Raw genomic sequence first — 17948 nt, 5'->3', positions numbered from 1 at the left:
ATCATCATCATCATCATCATCATCATCATCACCACCGACGAGTCATTACGAAGAACAACGATGAGTTTCTCCTCTCTGAAAGTATTTTATTTTGAAGGAATGTTTTTTGTTTGTCTCATTATTGTTTGTAACAAGTTCAATAAAATACACAAAGTACACACACAACAAACAATTAACACACACACGCCTGCGCGCGCACACACACACACACACACACACACACACACAGCTGGTTTCATATCGATACAAAAAACACAAACATCTAAAAGCTACAACTTTACAATATAAACAGGAGCTCAGAGCAATTAAAACGATCAGCGATCAATCAGTTTGGTCCTTTAGAAACAGCTGTGATGCTTTCTGTCTGAGATCGTTTCTTTTATTGATCACCGATGTTTTGTTATCGAGTCGATTAGCTGCCTTCAGCCTGGACGGAATTGAGTCCCCGGAGGTCAAAGGTCGACCCCGGCGAGCTAAAACACCTCCTCCTCCTCGCAGCCGTAATCTGGAACACATCAATCACATCCAACCGATCAGCACATTACGATGTTTTTATTTGGGATTTTCAGAATAAAAGCCTGGTCTGACCTCCTACTAGCTGCAGAGCGCTGACGCACTCCTCCCCGACCTCGGCTTCCTCTTCCTCCTCTTCCTCCTCCTCCTCCTCCACGGGGGGCGGAGCTGCTACGGGGGCCGAGCTGGTTTCTGACTCCGGTTCGGGAGCCGCTTCGGCGGGAGCGTCTTTTGTGGTTTCTGTTGCCGCGGCGACGGGGCTTCCGACCTGGAACACATGAAGTTCTCACCTGTTCACACCTGTTCACACCTGTATCGGGTGGATCAGGTGTGAACAGGTGGAGGTGCGGCTGCTCACCTGCGGACAAGTTTTCTTCTTCTTTGGTGTGGAGGAAATGAGGCGACGGAACCTGAAACAAAAGCAGACGAATAAACTCATCACAGATTATTGAATAAAGATTACTGATCATAGATTATTGATTACTGATCATAGATTATTGATTACTGATCATAGATTATTGATTACTGATCACAGATGATTGATTACTGATCACAGATGATTGATTATAGATTACAGACAACTGATTGTAGCTCATTGATTTTGAGTTGAGTATTGATTGCTGATTATCCATCATGGACGGCGGGTACCTCTTCCCCATGATGGTGGCGTTGGCGGCGAGGTCTTGGTTGGCCTCATTGGTCTTGCGGCGGCGGCGGCGGTTGAGTTTCTTCCGTGCGGCGGGGGCCTCGGGGGGTTCGGCGGGGGATCTGCTGGGACCTCCCGTCCCCCTGTTCAGGTCTCTGAGGACATCGTAGTTGATCTTACTGGAGATCTTCTTCTTCTCCAACATCCTCTCGATGGCCTCGCCCGCCGTCAGCGCCTGAATCTGCTCCCGCTTCTTGTACTTCTTCTTCTTCTGTAAACACACACACACACAAAAGTGCAGCGCGAGGTCAAGGGGGCGGAGCTTCAGCTCGGGGTCTGGTGGGTTTTTCCACCCGAGCCCCTGGACTTGAGGCTGGGAGAACCCGTGCTGCACTCACCTTCTCCTTGTAGGTCCCCTGTTCTTTCTCTTTATTTATCCTCTCCTCTTTCTCTGTAAACACAAATATGGTTTTATTTATGGGCGTATTAACGATGGCGATGATGATGATGATGATGATCCCGACCTTTCTGCTCCTTCAGGTACTCTGCGTTCTGTTTGATCCACAGCTCAGTCTTCACCTGAACCTCCGTCTCATTCAGGATGTACTGCAGCACACGGGAGAAGTCGGGTCACAAGAGGGGAAACATCACATCCTGTACGACGCAAACCCTTTCAAAGTAAAAGTCTTAACTGTCACGATAAAGGCAGACAAAGCGGCAGTGCACGTAATCAAATGCGGCGCCGATAGCGCAGGCGGAGGAAGGAACCGAAGTCGCTTCCCGACGCGATTCGTGAGCCGACGATCGGGGATTCAGCCGGGACTTCGCAGTTCTCCTGGTTTCATTAAAAGGGGGCGGAGCTTCGTGTGTGTGTGTGAGAGAGAGAGAAATCTGTGGGAAACCGACCTTTTCGATCTCCTGGTCGTCGATACCTTCCAGGTCCAGCTCTCCACCCTCTGACTGCTCATCTGGAAAAGGACGGGACAGCTGTTTGAATAAAAAAAAAAAAGCACCCTGACGATGTGACGGTGACGTCGCGTCGTTTCTGTCGTCACCTTCCGGTTTGCCGCCGGCCTCCGACTCGTCGAAGGTCTGGAAGGTCTGCTGGAGGACCAGGCTGGCGGCGGTCGACAGCTTTCCCAGGATGGCGGCCACGGGGGCGGCCTGACGATGTGGCCCCTCCCCCGCCTTCTCCGGCTCGCAGATGCCTTCGTCCGTTTTTTTGCCCGGTCCCTCCTCCTCCTGGATCACCTGACACAGGAAGTCCTGGGTCAGGTGCTGAGTGGCGGCTTGGAGCTCGTCGTCCTCGGCCGCCGTCACCTCGGGCTCGGATGCGGACGACAAAACTTCTTCGTCCTGCGGGTCTGGAAAAACAACAAAAAAACAACAACAACGTGAACGTAAGAGCTGCTGAATGTTTTGGGTGGATTTGTTTGGACAGTCAGCTGATCGGTACCGACCGACTTCCTTCGCGTAGGCCGCGTAAATTCCTCTCAGTTTGGGTCGACTCTTCTCCAGCTCGGTCTCGATCTCGTCCTTGTAGCAGCTGATCTCTCCTGACGGGACCAGAATGAAAAGGTGAAGTCCTTTAAAAACGTTCCCGATGATACGTTACAATCTGTATCTGGTGTCCTGTGAGGTTTCTTGATTCCTTCGTTGACCCCTTTTAGTGACCCGAGTGGGTTAGGTCGAGGAGGTGACTGACCTTCGACCTCATCCAGCTTCTTGGCCAGCTCCTGTTCCAGCTGCAGAAGAAAAGGAAACGGGTTTACCCATCGATCGTCGGGTAGCTACCACAGCCAATCAGAGACAGAGTGAGCTACCTGCCGCAGCCAATCAGAGACGGGGATCGGCTTTCTGCAGCCAATCGGAGACAGAGGGATGTACCTGCTGCATCTTTGTTTTGTGCTGTCCCGCGGTGAAGGAAGGTGGATCGCACTCCTGTTCCAGATCGACTCTCATGAACTCATCAATGGTCAGCTGACTGGTGGGCGTGTCTTCAAACTCTGTTAACCTGCAGGGAGGACGACGCTGTGATTAAAGATGATCTACCGGGATCTACTGAGATCTACCGGGATCTACTGAGATCTACCGAGATCTACCGGGATCTACCGGGAGCTCTCACCTCTTCCTCAGAGTGGTCTGGCAGACCTTCACCACGCCGATGACGTCCTTCACCGAACGGCGAAACTTATGCATCCGAGCCGCCACCAGGAGAGCTGAGGAAGAGGAGGAAGCAGACTTCCTGTGAACCCTCCTGTCATGCACACCGTTGCCACGGTGACAGCTTCCGGGGTGCATACCTGCTCCACAGAGTCCGGAGGGTCGGCGTCCCGTGTGCATCCAGTCCCTCTTCATCCTCTGAACGAGACGAAGAGCCGTCATGGAGACCTCGTGAGTCTTCACCCCGAACTCCAACATGTGAGCGAACCGAGGGATGTAGAGGCAGGGGTCTGAGGAAGAGGAGGTGAGGAAGAGGAGAGGAAGAGGATATGAAGAAGAGGAGGAGGAGAGGAAGAGGATATGAAGAGGAGAGGAAGAGGATATGAAGAGGAAGAGGAGGAGAGGAAGAGGATATGAGGAGGAGGAGGTGAGGAAGAGGATATGAAGAGGAGGAGAGGAAGAGGATATGAAGAGGAAGAGGAGGAGAGGAAGAGGATATGAAGAGGAGGAGGAGAGGAAGGGGAGGTGAGGAAAAGGAGGAGGAGGAGGAGGAGGAGGTTAATGGATTTGTTATTGTTAATTTCTGCTTTTGTAAAACACGACACATGATGAAAGATGTCAACAGATGAAACAGAAGCAGCTGCGGCTGCGCAGTTCCCTGTTCCGGTCTTTCCCCGCACTCTGTCGCCCTCTGGCGGATCTGCTCGGTGGTGAAGATGGAAACAGCAGCAGGATCTAAAATGGCGCCCGCAGACAAGCAGCAGCGCTCGGACTGGTTTTAAAGTTAACGGCGGAGCGGACGGCCGGCGGGAGTCGGGACAGGTACCGCACCAGACACACCGACACTCCGGGACCATCCGGTTCGGTCCAGTTAATTACCCGCGGCACGGACGGTGGCGGCGAGAAGCAAACAACAACAACACCATGAATGTAACGTTAACGGAGCGGCCGCTGAGGTCTGATTACTGTGATTATTGATTATTGATGAGCGAGAGTAGCTGTGGTCGCTGAGCAGACTCTGGGTCAGAACCGGAGCTGTGACCCGGGACATGTCCACAGCTGATCCAGGTGTCTGAACAGTCTCCTGCTTGGAGGACATGTCTGTGATCAGTAACCTGGTTTCTGTTCCACGTGGATCCTGAATCAAAGCCGGAACCAGACAGAAACCGGATCACTAATATAAACACCTGCAGGGCCGGACCGACCTCCTGCTGGGCCCCTGCTGGGCCCCCTGATGCAGGTTGTTGAGTTCATGAAGCAGATATTATGAATATAATATAATGTCCTCTGATGATGGACAGCTGTCCTTCCATCACTCATAAAGAGGCTTCAAGCCCCGCCCCTTTTACGTGAGCATGCTCAGAGCTGGATTGAGAAACCCTGGTTCAATGATGGAGCGGCTTCATGTTCGTTAGAGACACATAACAGAGAGATACTATGGGATGTTGGACCAGCTGCTGTTTGATAATCTAGATTATAATCTCAGATTCTCTGTGACCGACAGGAAGCAGCGATGCTGTGAGGTGGTGACTCCGCCCACTCTGTGAGGAGGAGGAGGACGAAGACATGGCGGCTGAACTTTTCTCCACCAGCCTCCTTCACAGCGAAGAAGAGGAGGTGAAGAAGAGCTTCATCCAGCTGAGTGAGCCGGAGCCGAGGGCCGAAGACGAGAACGAAAGCGCCGCCGCTCAACCAAACGACAACAACAACAAAGACAATGACGATGAGGACAGAGCAAGCTGGCAGGCAGCCCATCCCACCCTCAGAGAGAGGTAAACAACAACAACAACACAGCTCTCCTCACCCTCAGAGGTAAACAACAACAACAAACAACACAACAACTGTCCCCACCTTCAGAGAGGTAAACAACAACAACAACAAGCAACACAACAACTGTCTCTACCCTCAGACAGGTAAAAAACAACACAACTATCTCTACCCTCAGAGGTAAACAACAACAAACAACATAACAACTGTCCCCACCCTAAGAAAGGTAAATAAAAACAAACAAAAACACAACTGCCCCACCTTCAGAGAGAGTTAAATTACAACAACAACAAGCAACTGAAGGTATTTCAGTAAATTCTGTCTGACGCTGAGACAGAATGTAAACCCTTGTGTAAACCCAGAGTTGTTGTTGTTGTTTATTTTTGTTTGTTTATTCAGATCAGAATAAATAAGACTGACTGGAGTATTTATTGTTGTGCTGTTTATCTACAGGAACGCTCTGATGTTCAACAATGAGCAGATGGCTGATGTTCATTTCATCGTTGGTCCTCCGGGAGAAACTCAGACAGTTCCTGCTCACAAGGTACAGAACCCGGTCCACACTTGGCCGTAAACCAATTTAATCTTCTGTAGACCTCTTTATAGACTTCCTGTCCTCTATATGGACTTCCTGTCCCGTCGTGTCACCCGGTCCAGACCGGTTGTGACCGGTGTCCCGTCTTGTGTTGCAGTACGTCCTGGCGGTGGGCAGCTCGGTGTTCGGCGCCATGTTTTACGGCGACCTGGCCGAGGGAGATTCTGTGATCCACATCCCCGACGTGGAGCCGGCTGCTTTCCTCATCCTGTTAAAGTGAGTCCAGACTCCAGACCGGGTCGAGGACACGTCCTACACTTAGTGCGTCGGGTCGCTTTGGACACAGTTGACTCGTGTTAGTGTAGCGCGTATGTAGCAATTAGCTTCAGCAGCTAGCTCACCAATCTCTAAGGGAGTTTTCTTTAAAGTAACTTGAACCTCTTTGGTCAAAAACAAATGACTAAATATGATCCAGAATCCACGCCAGACTAAAGGTATCACATCCGGAGAACAGATCCCGGTGCTCCTGCCAACGTGACCATCGTGTAAATAATGTTTACAAGTGGTTCCCTGATCGTGCTTCACATTGTCAGCGGAAACGGATCCCACTGACGATTTATACTCTATGTTGCGCCCTCGATGTCTCAAGGATTGTCCTGACTCTGCTGTGTCTCTGTCTCAGGTACATGTACAGCGACGAGATCGAGGTGGAGGCCGACACCGTGCTTGCCACCCTCTACGCCGCGAAGAAGTACATCGTTCCCGCCCTGGCGAAATCCTGCGTCACCTTCCTGGAGACGAGTCTGGAGGCGAAGAACGCCTGCCTCCTCCTGTCCCAGAGCCGGTTGTTCGAGGAGCCGGAGCTGACGCAGCGGTGCTGGGAGGTGATCGACGCTCAGGCTGAGCTCGCCCTGCGGTCCGAAGGCTTCTGTGAAATCGACCTGCCCACGCTGGAGATCATCCTGCAGAGGGAGACGCTGAACACCCGCGAGGACGTGGTGTTTCAGGCGGCGCTGAGCTGGGTGGCAGCTGAGTGTCGGCGGCGGGGCCTGACGCCGACCCCCAGGAACCAGCGGGTGGTGCTGGGTAAAACTTTGTACCTGGTCCGGATCCCCTCCATGACACTACAGGAGTTTGCAGATGGGGTGGCGCAGTCGGACGTGCTCACACTCACTGAGACTCACGACATCTTCTTGTGGTTCACCGCCACCAACAAACCCAGACTGGAGTTCCCCGTTGTGAAGCGGACCGGCCTGGTGCCGCAGAGGTGCCACCGCTTCCAGTCCTCGGCCTACCGCAGCAACCAGTGGCGCTACAGGGGGCGCTGCGACAGCATCCAGTTTGCCGTGGACCGGAGGATCTTCATGGCCGGTCTCGGCTTGTACGGGTCCAGCGGCGGGAAGGCCGAGTACAGCGTAAAGATCGAACTGAAGAGGCAGGGAACCCTTCTGGCCCAGCACCTCACCAAGTTCTTGTCGGACGGATCGAGCAGCACCTTCCCCGTGCGGTTCGAACATCCGGTTCAGGTAGAACAGGACACCTTCTACACGGTCAGCGCCGTCCTGGACGGGAACGAGTTGAGTTACTTCGGCCAGGAGGGGATGACCGAGGTGCAATGTGGGAAAGTAACCTTCCAGTTCCAGTGTTCATCGGACAGTACCAATGGTACCGGTGTGCAGGGGGGGCAGATCCCAGAACTGGTCTTCTACTGCTGAACCATAACAGGATGGACTGAAGGACTCAAAGCCTTCAATCAATCAATAATGAGTGAGGAAGTCAGAAACCAGATCTCTGATTCTGACGGACGGACCGCCACAGCGAGCAGGAAGCTGATTGGACTGTTGCCGTAGAACCGGAAGCTGATTGGTTGGTGTGTAAAAAGAAATGAATAGTGACCATTAAAATTTGTGTGACTGAAAATTAAAGTGTGCTGTTGTTTCTCTGATGTTTGTGATGTTTATTAATGACAGATATCTTGAATAAATAAAAGTCAATTATTCTAAAAAAGCCACATTTGAAACTGCTTTACAGAAAGAGTACATGATGGGAAATGTAGTTGTGTAACTTCAGTGCAGCTCCTGAAGGAGGATTTCAGTCTTGACAACACGTATTTCACATCTATTTGTTTCTATTTCCTGTGTGTGTTGACTGAATAAACCCGCACCTGGCGGTCATTCGGAACATTTGACGAGCTGCTCGGTTTTCTGAGAATGTTTTCCTGAGTTCGAACCTGCGGAGGGAAACTTAAAGTGTGAAACAAACGTTCCTGTAAAGGAAGCGCAGGTCTCACCGATGGCCGGAGCGTTGATACAGAGCTCTCGAGCCAACAGCAGGAAGGTCTTTCCCAGGATGTAAACGTTCACCTGTACACAGAACCAGAGTGTCAAGTACACAGTCTACTGGGAGTTTATTGAGAACCTACTTCGTGTCTTCTATGGGTCTACTGAGAGTCTATTGGGAGTCTACTGGGAGTCTACTACTGAGCAGGCTTGAGGTCAGTCTCACTTGCAGCAGGTCACTCAGGTCCAGCAGCATGTCTGAAATACAGTTCAGGAAAAGCCAGAGAAGCTCTGGGGGTTAAAGGTCAGAGTGAAGTTCAGACTGACAAATGGAAACTACTGCTGCCTCCATAACACTCGGTATGTCACAGTGGTTGCTAGGATACGCGGCGTCCCCTCAGTACGACACACCAGGTAGAGACACGCGGCGATGACGTGCTCCGTCTTGCGTCCCCGGGTCAAGTGTTTACTGACGACCAGCTTGAAGAAATTGAAGGCCGTGTCCAGACAGTGCTGGTTGAGCTGCAGCTGACTGCCCAGCTGCTGGATCTGACGTTTACCTGCACACACAAACGGTTCGTCACATCGTACTCACCTGGACACAGAGCGCCAATCAGAAACCGGACCAGACCTCAGGGTGCAGGGGAAAACCACCGGGACACAACTCACCGCTCTGCAGGGTCTGAGCTCTGGACTCTTTACCGACACTGGTGTGGAAACCAGAACCAAGGAGAGGAGCTTTGACTGGACCTGCAGACAGACAGACAGGCAGGGAGACAGTCAGGGAGACAGTCAGAGACAGATGGACAGTGAAGTGTTTGTTCACTAAATAAATTCAGTTTCTTATGTCTTATGATTTTCAGATTAAAATGACTCAAATGGATAAAAGGGTTGAAAAGTAAAGGGTTGGCTGGTATTTTAAATCATCTGCTGATCATTGCTGATCAATACTAATCAATAAGAATCAATGTCTTTATTGTTTGAACAGTGTAACTTCAGATGATCCCAGTTTGACTGACAGGTGCTGTCCCTTTCCTTGTCGTTACTTCTCACAGTGTTCTGATTTAGTTGGAACCTCCGGCTGTAATCAGACTCAATCAACCTCGCCTGGTGCTGCCTCCTCTGTCACCATGACAACCAGCTGATTAGCTCACCTGGCGGCAGAGGGGAAGCTTCTCCACAAACACCAGACGCATTTCAGTGTCTGCAGCTTCAACATGAAAACGGCTGTGTTCATCATCGGGTGAGTTCAATGCAACATGTGACACCTGAACAGGTGAGAAAACGTTTCACCATAAAAGTAAAACCTGAGACTCACTGCGTCGTTTCTCCAGACTCGTCTTTATCTGTTGCGAGAGCACAGAAAGAACATCTGAAGACCAACCAGAAGGTAAATTGGTTTTACTGGTGTGTTTACTGGCATATTTATTGTTGATTTTACAAGGTGTTTACTTGTGTGTTTCCAAGGCATGTAGTGGAGTGTTTCCAAGGTGTTCACTAGTTTATAGGTGTGTTTACTAGCATGTTTGCTAATATGTTTACTGCCGTGTTTAAATAAGGAAATGTAGTGCTGCCCCCCCCGCCCCCACCTCAAACACTGCTGACCTTTGACCTGTCGACGATCTTAGACACGTTTTGGATTTTCTGTCTCGGCAGGTTCCGTTCGGTCCGAGTGTCGAGATCGCTACCTGTGGATCCATGTGGCTTCAGCACAGACGCCTCGCTTCGAGGCCGTCGGTCAGTTCTTCATTGTCACTAAATACACACCGGCGCTGCTCTGACGGCCGAGCGTCTCTCAACGTCTCGATGTTTGTAATGTCCCGATACAGACGGAGATGAAGTCCACGCAATTGGTGAGCAGCTCGCTTCGCGCTGCGGTTACACCCTCAGCATCTTCAAGATGGACGGCTTCACCACCTTCAGAGCTTCGTATTACTCTTGTTTCACCCACAACCAGGTAGCTCCTCTTCTCCGGCCCGTGGTACTACCAAAGGTCTGGCTGTGATGATGTTTTTGTTTCCTCCAGAACGACGAGGTATTCACCTTCAGGTTTAATGTGATGGTAAGCGACGGTAGCGGCAGGTGGACCAGCCGGTCTGTTTCTGAAGTCTGTTCCGGTCTCATCTGGACTCACAGAGAGATCATCTGCGAGGAGGACTACATGGAGGTCAGAACGCCTTCTACAATGCCAGTTTGTCTGATGTGTTTGAAACGGTGTTGACCAATTTGGTGTGAGATGTGGTTTTGTTGGTGCTTACAGGTGAATGTGAACAGAGAGTCTTCGTGTGGAGGTCAGGGGGGCGAGGGCGGACAGGTGTGGCAGGTGGGCTTCGCTCAGGTAAATCGCACCAACACGAAAACTAATCCATAAACCCTGAGCGGCAATCCTTTTGAGTTCCCGTGCTGACGGCGTGTTTGGTTCGGTGGCGTTCAGGCTCAGAGGAAGGCGAGATCGGCCTGGCAGCTGATGTTCCTGCAGAGCGACGGGCAGGTTTCCTCCTTGTCAATCACAGAGGCCCAGAGGTGGGGCTACAGCCTGACCATGACCGACCAAAGGGTGGTGCTACGATCGCTGTATACCCAGCCGAATGCTGAGGTCATGACGGTGAGTAGCCATGAAGAAAGACACGCCAGCCAATCAGTGGTCTCTGTGGAATAAAGCCTTCCTGGTAGTGTTGTCAGGGACACTCCAATGTGCCAGTATCATCAGCATGCCAAGTCATGTGCTGGTCTGCAAACCAGTAATGGGCGCCCTGAGATGGGGCTTCAACGCTCAAGTGTTCCATGTGGATTATAACCAGCATTTCTCATGCTAAGGCTCTTTTTGGGTGGCCCACCCAGGTCCATTAAAACCCACTCTGGTAGGTTAAGACTTGGGTAAGTCTTGTGCAAGTGTTGTCCAAAGGCAGCTGGACTTGACTGACAAACTAGTATTAGAAACAAGACCTTAACAGACATATCAGAACACCTTATTTCATCTACTGATAGTCTGCATGAGGCGTTCAGGGGGCATCTGTAAATGGTAGATAACCTGAGAAAATAACAACCAAGTGTTCACACCAAGTGGTAGTTATGTGGATTTGGACAGTCCTTCGCATTCCCAGGGTTCCCCGAACTCACCTTCTTTTTTTTTTTTTTTAAATCTGTTAATATGTTGGATTCAGCCTCTGTTGAGTTCTGGTACATTATAATGTCTCTGTTCAGGTCCAGGGCTGTGATGGTTCTTGTAGAAATGTGAACAAATGGTGGTTTGGAAAAAACGCTGACAACTGGTAAGACTCGATGAAACAACAGAACTCTTGTTTGTCACTAGGTGGACGGCATCCCTGTCGAGTTTGTCCGGGTGTCTCTGTTCTTCAAGCAGAAGCTGGTTATGGTGATGCTCGACTTGTCCATGGCCTGTACAGTCAGTAAGTTCTCCCCACAAATACACCTGAACAGGAAGCTGCTTTTCTGTCTGAAGGGTTAAACTGAGCCCAGGTATGACTCTGCTGATTTATCGCTCAGATTCTGGTTCTTTTGACGGTGACCAGCTGCTCTGGGATGTCCCCGAATCCCTGACCCCGCTGGTTGAGGACGGATCAGGGTTTGAAAATCAAAGCTTCAGTCTGGGGGTGGAGAGTGTGCTGCTGGATGAACCCACTGCCGCCTCTAGAGGATTGAGTCTGGTCCAGAAAGGAGGACTGGTCCAGATCAGGGTTCCGTTCGGTGCAGAAGGCGGCTACAGGAAGGTACCATACTTCTCATCGAAACTTCAGAATGGGGTCGAGGTTTTTGACCACCAATATCCTCTTGCTCTGAGTTGATCCTCATCTGGTAGTAGCTGGTAGATCTGTCGGTGTGTTTCCCCTCTGTAGAGTTTGGTGGTGAACAATGTCTACAAGGAGATGTACGTGATCTACCTGCTGTACGAACACATCTTCTCGCTGCTGTTTGAAGACGGCAGCAGCATCGACAACAGACACCGAATGGTTAGAGTGCTCGACACACCGCTGGTCTGTCGCCAACCCTTCAGCCTCAACCGTAAGGTTCAACGTTCACGGATGAGTTAAAATATCGCCGTGAAGTGCCACACCAGAATAAATTTGGAAAATATTTGACAGTTTTAATGGATGAAATCAAAAAAATGTAAAGTAACGCATTCCTAGTGAAACGAACACACCATCTTTCCCGTGACTTTTTGCAGAGACCATCAGTGACCAGAAGGTTTTCAGCGTCTACCTGGGAAATATTCCAGCTGATGTCATCTTGGAGGAAGTTTGGATCAATGGGAAGCGGCTGCTGATCTCCGAGACACAAAAACCAGGCTTTAGCGTCAGTCCTGTTATTCACGTGAACGGCAGCCGGGCCTACACGCTCCGGCTGCCCTTCGAGGATGCTGTGGTGCACTGGATGGTGAGGTCTCCACAAAGATCCTGTCACTTTTTCTTTTCTTTCTCAGTATTTGTCGTACTTTCAAACTAAAATGTGGTGTTTCAACGTATTGTAACATGATTGATGCGAAATGCAGCAAACACCACGGCCGTCTCATTAAAACTCAGAGACAAGTTTGAGAGTAATAATGGGATTTGAAGCTTGTTTTGTTGCCTGTTTCTCCAACAGTACATGGGTGAGGGTGTGGTGCAGTACTCCATAGAGCTAAACTTCACTTTAACCATCGTGCCCGAGAGAGACTCCTACTACCACCACACGTCAATCACAGCACGAGTCTTCAATGCTTGTAAGTACATAACTTCCTTGACAGTTACAGATCTCTGACTAGTCTGCTGATTTCAAATTGGAACTGGTAGGCCCATCAGTAGAACATTATCTTTAATGAGAACTTTCTCATCGGCAGTCCCTCCAGAAATCACAGCCCAGTGTTTGGATGGAGGGATCTCTTTCATCATGGTCAGACTGCCTCAAAGTATCTGGGAGGTGGGCGTCGACCACGAGCCTCTGACATCACAGTTGGTGGCCCAAAGAGGGTACAGCCTCCACAACGACAGCCACAGAACCATCCTGGAAGTCCCCTTGTTCTCTGTTGGGTACACTTATGAGGTAAGTCCACAACGCATGATGGTCCATTACAGTCGGGCTGAAACCATCAGTCAATGTGATGGTTAGTCTTAACAGCCGTCCTTTTAAGCATTCTTGTCATTTTATGGACTAAGTGTTTGCTAGAATCTTAAAAATGAAGATTGCCCTTCTGATTTTGAATTTCTCTTTTCAGGAAATCAACCTGTCAAACTTTTATGCAACATTTAAGCTTCTACAGAGAGATTCTAAAAGCCTAGAAGTCCAGACGTCCACGTCCAAACGCTGCCTCTTCAGAACTAAAGACATGACGGGTAACCTGCACCTGCTTCTACCGATTCAGGGAAGATGATCAACCTGACTTTACCAGTAAAAGGTTATTTGTTTAATCCTGGTTCAGATGTGTTAGGGTTAAAACCGGGTGTAGACAAATTTAATTAGCATAAATAACCTTGAATGAGGGTTGATAATGTTATCGAAGGACCTCAAGACAAGGTCTACGAGGGGGTTGGACAATAGTGTCATCAGCACATTGGTCTGGTCCCCGAATCCAGCACTCAGAATAAATAACATTGTACTCCTGTGGTGTCAGTATGTTCGGCAGACGGGACCATGACGGTGGTGGCGACTCCGGCCTCCACCTGGCCCATGGTGGAACCTGAAAGGACCAGTCTGCTGGACCGGACCTGTAGACCCAAACAGACTGACGAATCCAGTGTCCTGTTTGAGTTCAAGGTGGACTCCTGTGGGACTAAAGCTATGGTACGACTCTCGCTGCAGTTTTGTGGATGTGAAGAACCTAAATAAATCTGAAACAGAGTTCATTGTCCGTTAACTGCTCACGCTCGGCAGTCTTTGCAAAGGTTTAAATAAGTTATGTAACTAACTGAGGAGGTTTAACAGGTCGGCCAGTGGTATATGGTTTATGAGAACGAGATACTCAACGACAGACTGCTGATCGCAGATGGTCCAAACTTCATCTCCAGGGAATCTCGGTTCAAGTAAGGAAATCGGAGTACCATCCACGTCTGAACGCTCCCTGACAACAGTACTGACGAAACATCTGATTCTCAAACAGGGTGACTGTGAGGTGCTTCTATCCACTTGGCGCGGTCAACAGGTTGTCTGTGGACAGGATCTTCAGACCAGTGGCTCCTGGATTTGGTTCGATCAAAGTCTTTGAGGGCTATAAAGGTCAGTCAGACTTAATGATGCGAGTGGGTTGATTTCAATCACAAAGGTTTTATAATATTTTTTTTCTCTTCCAACACATACAGCATACGAAGCCCCTGCTTACAACTGTTTGCCGAGGGGTTCTGAGAATGCCACCAATGTCCCGACTCACCCCAGCATCAGGCCTGGACCCAAACCTGGGCCCAGCCACTTCCTCACAGTAACAGGAGAACATGACAAGCTGTTCTCCTTCTCAAACCTTCCAAACCTGAATAGTTCTCCTGACGCCCAAACCAACCAAGTACCTCAGCAGGGCTCATCTCATCCTGGTCATCTCATGTTGCAGATGGAGAACCAAAATGTATTCTTGTCTAGAACGGATGGCCCCATCTCCAGCTCTCTTCCCAGACATGACCGTTTACCAGACGGCAGAATCCAGGGGTTGCACCACGACACGCCAAGCTTGAACTATGTAGAAGTGAGAGGGGAAACCTCCGGACCAAGAGAAGAATACCCAGCCTTGGTCTTGGATTCATTCAGCAGGATTCCTGATTCTTCAGTTGTTGAACGGTTGGGAAGCTTGAGTGAGACTCGAGCACTTAATAACGGTTCAGGTGACAGCGTCTGGCGTTCTGGCCTGACATGGGACCAGTCCACTTCTGGCCAAAATGAAATCATTGAAGAAAATCAAGACTTGCAGAGTCTTTCAGTCGAACTTTCTCTCGGCGAACCAGAACTTGGCCATGCGCATGAAGGCGAGCCAGCTTCGAGCCTTTATGGATCCTCTGGTGTTGGGATGGAAATGAACAAGATTGAAGAGAGGCCTGGTAACAGGCCTCAAATTCAGTACGAGCCCTCTCAAACCCCTCAGCTTTACCCAGTCGTCCAACCACAAGACCGCATCGTCAACATACCGCTCCTGCCCGGCAAGAACAAGAAATACCTTCCCGATGATACCGAACGCATCAAATCCAAAAGTATCGTCCAAGGCTGGGCTGGAGAATCGCAGGAGTCTGTCGGCAACAAACTGACGTCTACTGCAACCAACCGAGTTGACCGAACCCCAGAGAGAACCAGGCATATTGAGAGGAGGGATGTTCAGCACAGAGTGCAGAGCTTCAGGGTAACGCCTACCAGCAAATTTGTGTCTTCTGGACCACGTTTTCACCAGAACCCTTTTGTACAACAAGCAAACTCGCAAGGCTCTCGTCCCTCCCAGTATGCCACTGGTCTGACGGCTGTCAGCAGCGGTGGAAACCATTGGACCTCCCAACGGCTACCTGGGCGCAGCGGTTCAAACACCAGAGAGAAACATGTTTCTAGAACACCAAGTTTTTTAATACGAGCGCAGCAACAAGGTCGAGTCAAAGTGGATCAGTCTGCATCAATCCCGCTCACCTTCCTATCCCCAAACCATCAACGACACCAAAAACTGGACCATTTAAGACCAAACTGGCAAGGAAACCAGCAGAAACTGGCCCAGTCGGTGGCTGAGAAAGGAGGCCGTGGGGGACAAGAGTCTTGGGCGTCTCGCATCAAAGTCCGACCCGCTGCAGGTCCACCATTAAGACCGCAGACTCGTGACCAGTCCAGACCGCGGTCCTCCCAGACCCCAAACTCTGGGATCAGAGGAAAAGCCAGCAGCACATCCGACCACCGCTTCAAACCACAAGCTGTCAGGATATATCAAACAGCTGAGTCTAGCCCACCGAGTATCAGGGGAGGAGCTGGCTCTGCTCCTCGTCCCCACATGGGTCCGCCCGGTTCTGGTTTTTCAGACCTGAAGCTCCACAGCAGGTCGGGCTGTGGCGGTGTGTCCGGTCATCACGAAGTCAGCTTTCACCACGGCCTCATCAGAGGTACCGCCACACTCGGCACTTCCACCAAATCCTAATACAACATAGTCGAGGATGTAGTGCTATTCGTTGAGGTCCTGTAACGCGGGTGCACGTTCATTCATTTCTAAGGTTGCGTAACAGCTGTGGAGGCAAGTTTACGTACAATAGTCAATAATGTAGTCAAAGATATTTATATCTCAAAGTCTGTTAGTCTACAGTGTCGTTGTCCGATTTCAGTCACGTTCCTGCAAATGTTTCACAATAAAAGCCTTTGCAGAGCTGAAGGGCTTTTAATTTGAAACGGTACAGGAAGTGTTGAGTTTTGTATAAATATGTAATGCAGTAACCTTTTTAAAATGGCAAAACGGTAGCAGATTAAAATGAAGAATCAGTTAATGTCCCGCATCAATCAATACACCTTAAATGTGAAGATGAGGTTTTATTGCCTCCTGAGAGACTTTTGGTTGTTTGTAACTTTACAAACTTTTTGTTAGACAAAAAATACCCAGAAAATTATGTGTTAAGTGTTTCACTGCGCAATCCCCTGCACTTTAAAGACCTGACCCTCCTCTCCTCACTGTAGGTGGTGTTGGTGGTTGTTAGTGATGGTATCGTTGGCGGTAGTGGATGATGGTGGTTGTTTTTGTTGATGGTGATAGTCGTTGTTGTTTTTGTCCTCAGGTAAACGGATCAGCTGAAGAAGAACCAACACTGTCTGCAAACTCTGGTTTAATAAAGTTTCTTCACATTCAGCTGTCTGACGCTCCGTTACTTTCCCTTCCTGCCGTCGCCACTAACGGCTCAGAGTTCGTAAAGTTGGAGCCCGCGGGTGGAGTTCGGGTGGAGCTTCACTTGTTCTGAAAGCTGAACGACATCTTCCTTTGAACCTCTGGTGGTGTGCGGAGCACGCTGCACCAGACCCCATTCAGAAATATGGTGATTTAGTATTTCGCTGGTTACAAAACGGGACCTTACTCTACATGTTCCTGGTTGTCATGGTGACGGGGGTGAATGTTTGTGTCTCACCATCAGCAGAGACGAACTGTCCCACTGCCGACGAGACTCCTCCACTTCCCTCCACAAACTGGACCTCGGACACGATGATGTTGTCCTCCAGAACCGAACCGCAGCCGGTACACACCGCGCTGCCCCGAGCCTGGTCCACATCGATATCGGACCCCCCACAGGTCTTGCACACCCGGGAGCTCATGGTGGACGGTCAGAGGTCAGCACCACCTGAGGAGAGGTGAGCAGGTTAAATTACCCACAATTCAGAGCAAAACTGGTGACACATTGTACGTGGTTGTCCAAAAAATGTAAACAAACTGACGTCACGCAGGTGAGACTGGCTGCGTTTCACATGACGTACTTCCATCAGTGCAACCAAGATATAGTACGTGTTAGTACTCCGACATGTTAGTACTCCGACATGTTAGTACACTGCTGCAGTTACTGTTTATCACAACAGGTGTCGCAAAATAAATGAAACCGTGTAACTTTAAAATCAAAATATAATTATTCCAGAGCTCCCAGGGAGAATTCGTCCATATTTTAAACCGCAGCAGGAAATTATTTACAGATGAACGGATTGATTTCTATAATTAAAGCATTTCGGTGGAAGTCTTGACGCGGACTCGATCCCGTAACGTTAATGTTTAAACGGCCATTACTTAACTAGTCGTGCTATTCATACAGACGGCAGACTAGCCGGTTGACTCACCAACAATGAGTAGAAAACAATAGAGTCCAGTTAGAAACTGCGAGGAGCCGCTCGGGTCTTCGGCTTTATTTCTCGGTTGAATCCATTTTATTTTAACTTCAGAAAACTAAACACATTCGAGCTGTTTATCCATAAAAATCACCCATTGAACAGTTTCAGGTCACTACTCCCGCTGGTTTGTTTTCCTTCCTGTGGCGCCTAGAAGTTACGTCACTTTGATGACGTCGTGTAAAAAAAAAAAAAAAAAGGGGGGAAACAATCAAACGTCATATTTCGTGTTTTGTTTTGTTTTGTTTTT

General features: G+C 49.6%; 2 protein-coding genes across 4 annotated transcripts; one reads left to right on the top strand and one right to left on the bottom strand.

Moving 5' to 3' along the window:
• Window positions 1-71: 71 nt before the first annotated feature.
• On the bottom strand, window positions 72-17853 carry brf1b (BRF1 general transcription factor IIIB subunit b). The gene is made up of 19 exons (XM_069725074.1): window positions 17651-17853; window positions 16957-17166; window positions 8573-8653; window positions 8290-8463; window positions 8130-8161; window positions 7915-7987; window positions 3463-3612; window positions 3285-3378; window positions 3047-3173; window positions 2865-2904; window positions 2620-2715; window positions 2215-2523; window positions 2066-2127; window positions 1684-1765; window positions 1558-1610; window positions 1162-1430; window positions 872-923; window positions 589-781; window positions 72-505 (listed from the first exon to the last, which is right to left on the bottom strand). The coding sequence occupies exons 2-19, from the start codon at window positions 17138-17140 to the stop codon at window positions 474-476; spliced, it is 2103 nt and encodes a 700-aa protein (XP_069581175.1). The 5' UTR covers window positions 17141-17166; window positions 17651-17853; the 3' UTR covers window positions 72-473.
• Window positions 3854-7807, top strand: LOC138636820 (BTB/POZ domain-containing protein 6-B). Of its 3 annotated transcripts, XM_069725077.1 has the most exons (5): window positions 3854-4144; window positions 4827-5094; window positions 5543-5633; window positions 5782-5900; window positions 6307-7807. In XM_069725077.1, the coding sequence occupies exons 2-5, from the start codon at window positions 4889-4891 to the stop codon at window positions 7337-7339; spliced, it is 1449 nt and encodes a 482-aa protein (XP_069581178.1). In that variant the 5' UTR covers window positions 3854-4144; window positions 4827-4888; the 3' UTR covers window positions 7340-7807. The 3 variants fall into 3 exon arrangements, with proteins under 3 accessions (XP_069581178.1, XP_069581179.1, XP_069581180.1); XM_069725078.1 differs by lacking the exon at window positions 3854-4144 and having other exon boundaries at window positions 4945-5134; XM_069725079.1 differs by lacking the exon at window positions 3854-4144 and having other exon boundaries at window positions 5037-5235.
• Window positions 17854-17948: the final 95 nt, after the last annotated feature.

The sequence above is a fragment of the Brachyistius frenatus genome, unplaced genomic scaffold (assembly GCF_029030835.1).
Source record: "Brachyistius frenatus isolate BFR_SWC_R1_liver_20210118 unplaced genomic scaffold, ASM2903083v1 Contig_408, whole genome shotgun sequence".
Taxonomy (NCBI): Eukaryota; Metazoa; Chordata; class Actinopteri; family Embiotocidae; genus Brachyistius; species Brachyistius frenatus.
Note: the sequence above shows the minus strand (reverse complement) of the source record. Positions and strands in the feature narration are given on the sequence as shown.

Bases quoted from the DNA above. Each gene is read 5' to 3' on its own strand.
- LOC138636820 (XM_069725077.1), top strand. From the start codon at position 4,889: ATGGCGGCTGAACTTTTCTCCACCAGCCTCCTTCACAGCGAAGAAGAG. The intron at 5,095-5,542 runs GTAAACAACAAC...GTTTATCTACAG, and splicing joins CATCCCACCCTCAGAGAGAG to GAACGCTCTGATGTTCAACA. The intron at 5,634-5,781 runs GTACAGAACCCG...CTTGTGTTGCAG, and splicing joins AGACAGTTCCTGCTCACAAG to TACGTCCTGGCGGTGGGCAG.
- brf1b (XM_069725074.1), bottom strand. From the start codon at position 17,140: ATGAGCTCCCGGGTGTGCAAGACCTGTGGGGGGTCCGATATCGATGTG. The intron at 7,988-8,129 runs GTGAGACTGACC...TTCTGTGTACAG, and splicing joins ACCTGAGTGACCTGCTGCAA to GTGAACGTTTACATCCTGGG. The intron at 1,431-1,557 runs GTGAGTGCAGCA...GTGTGTTTACAG, and splicing joins AGGGGACCTACAAGGAGAAG to AAGAAGAAGAAGTACAAGAA.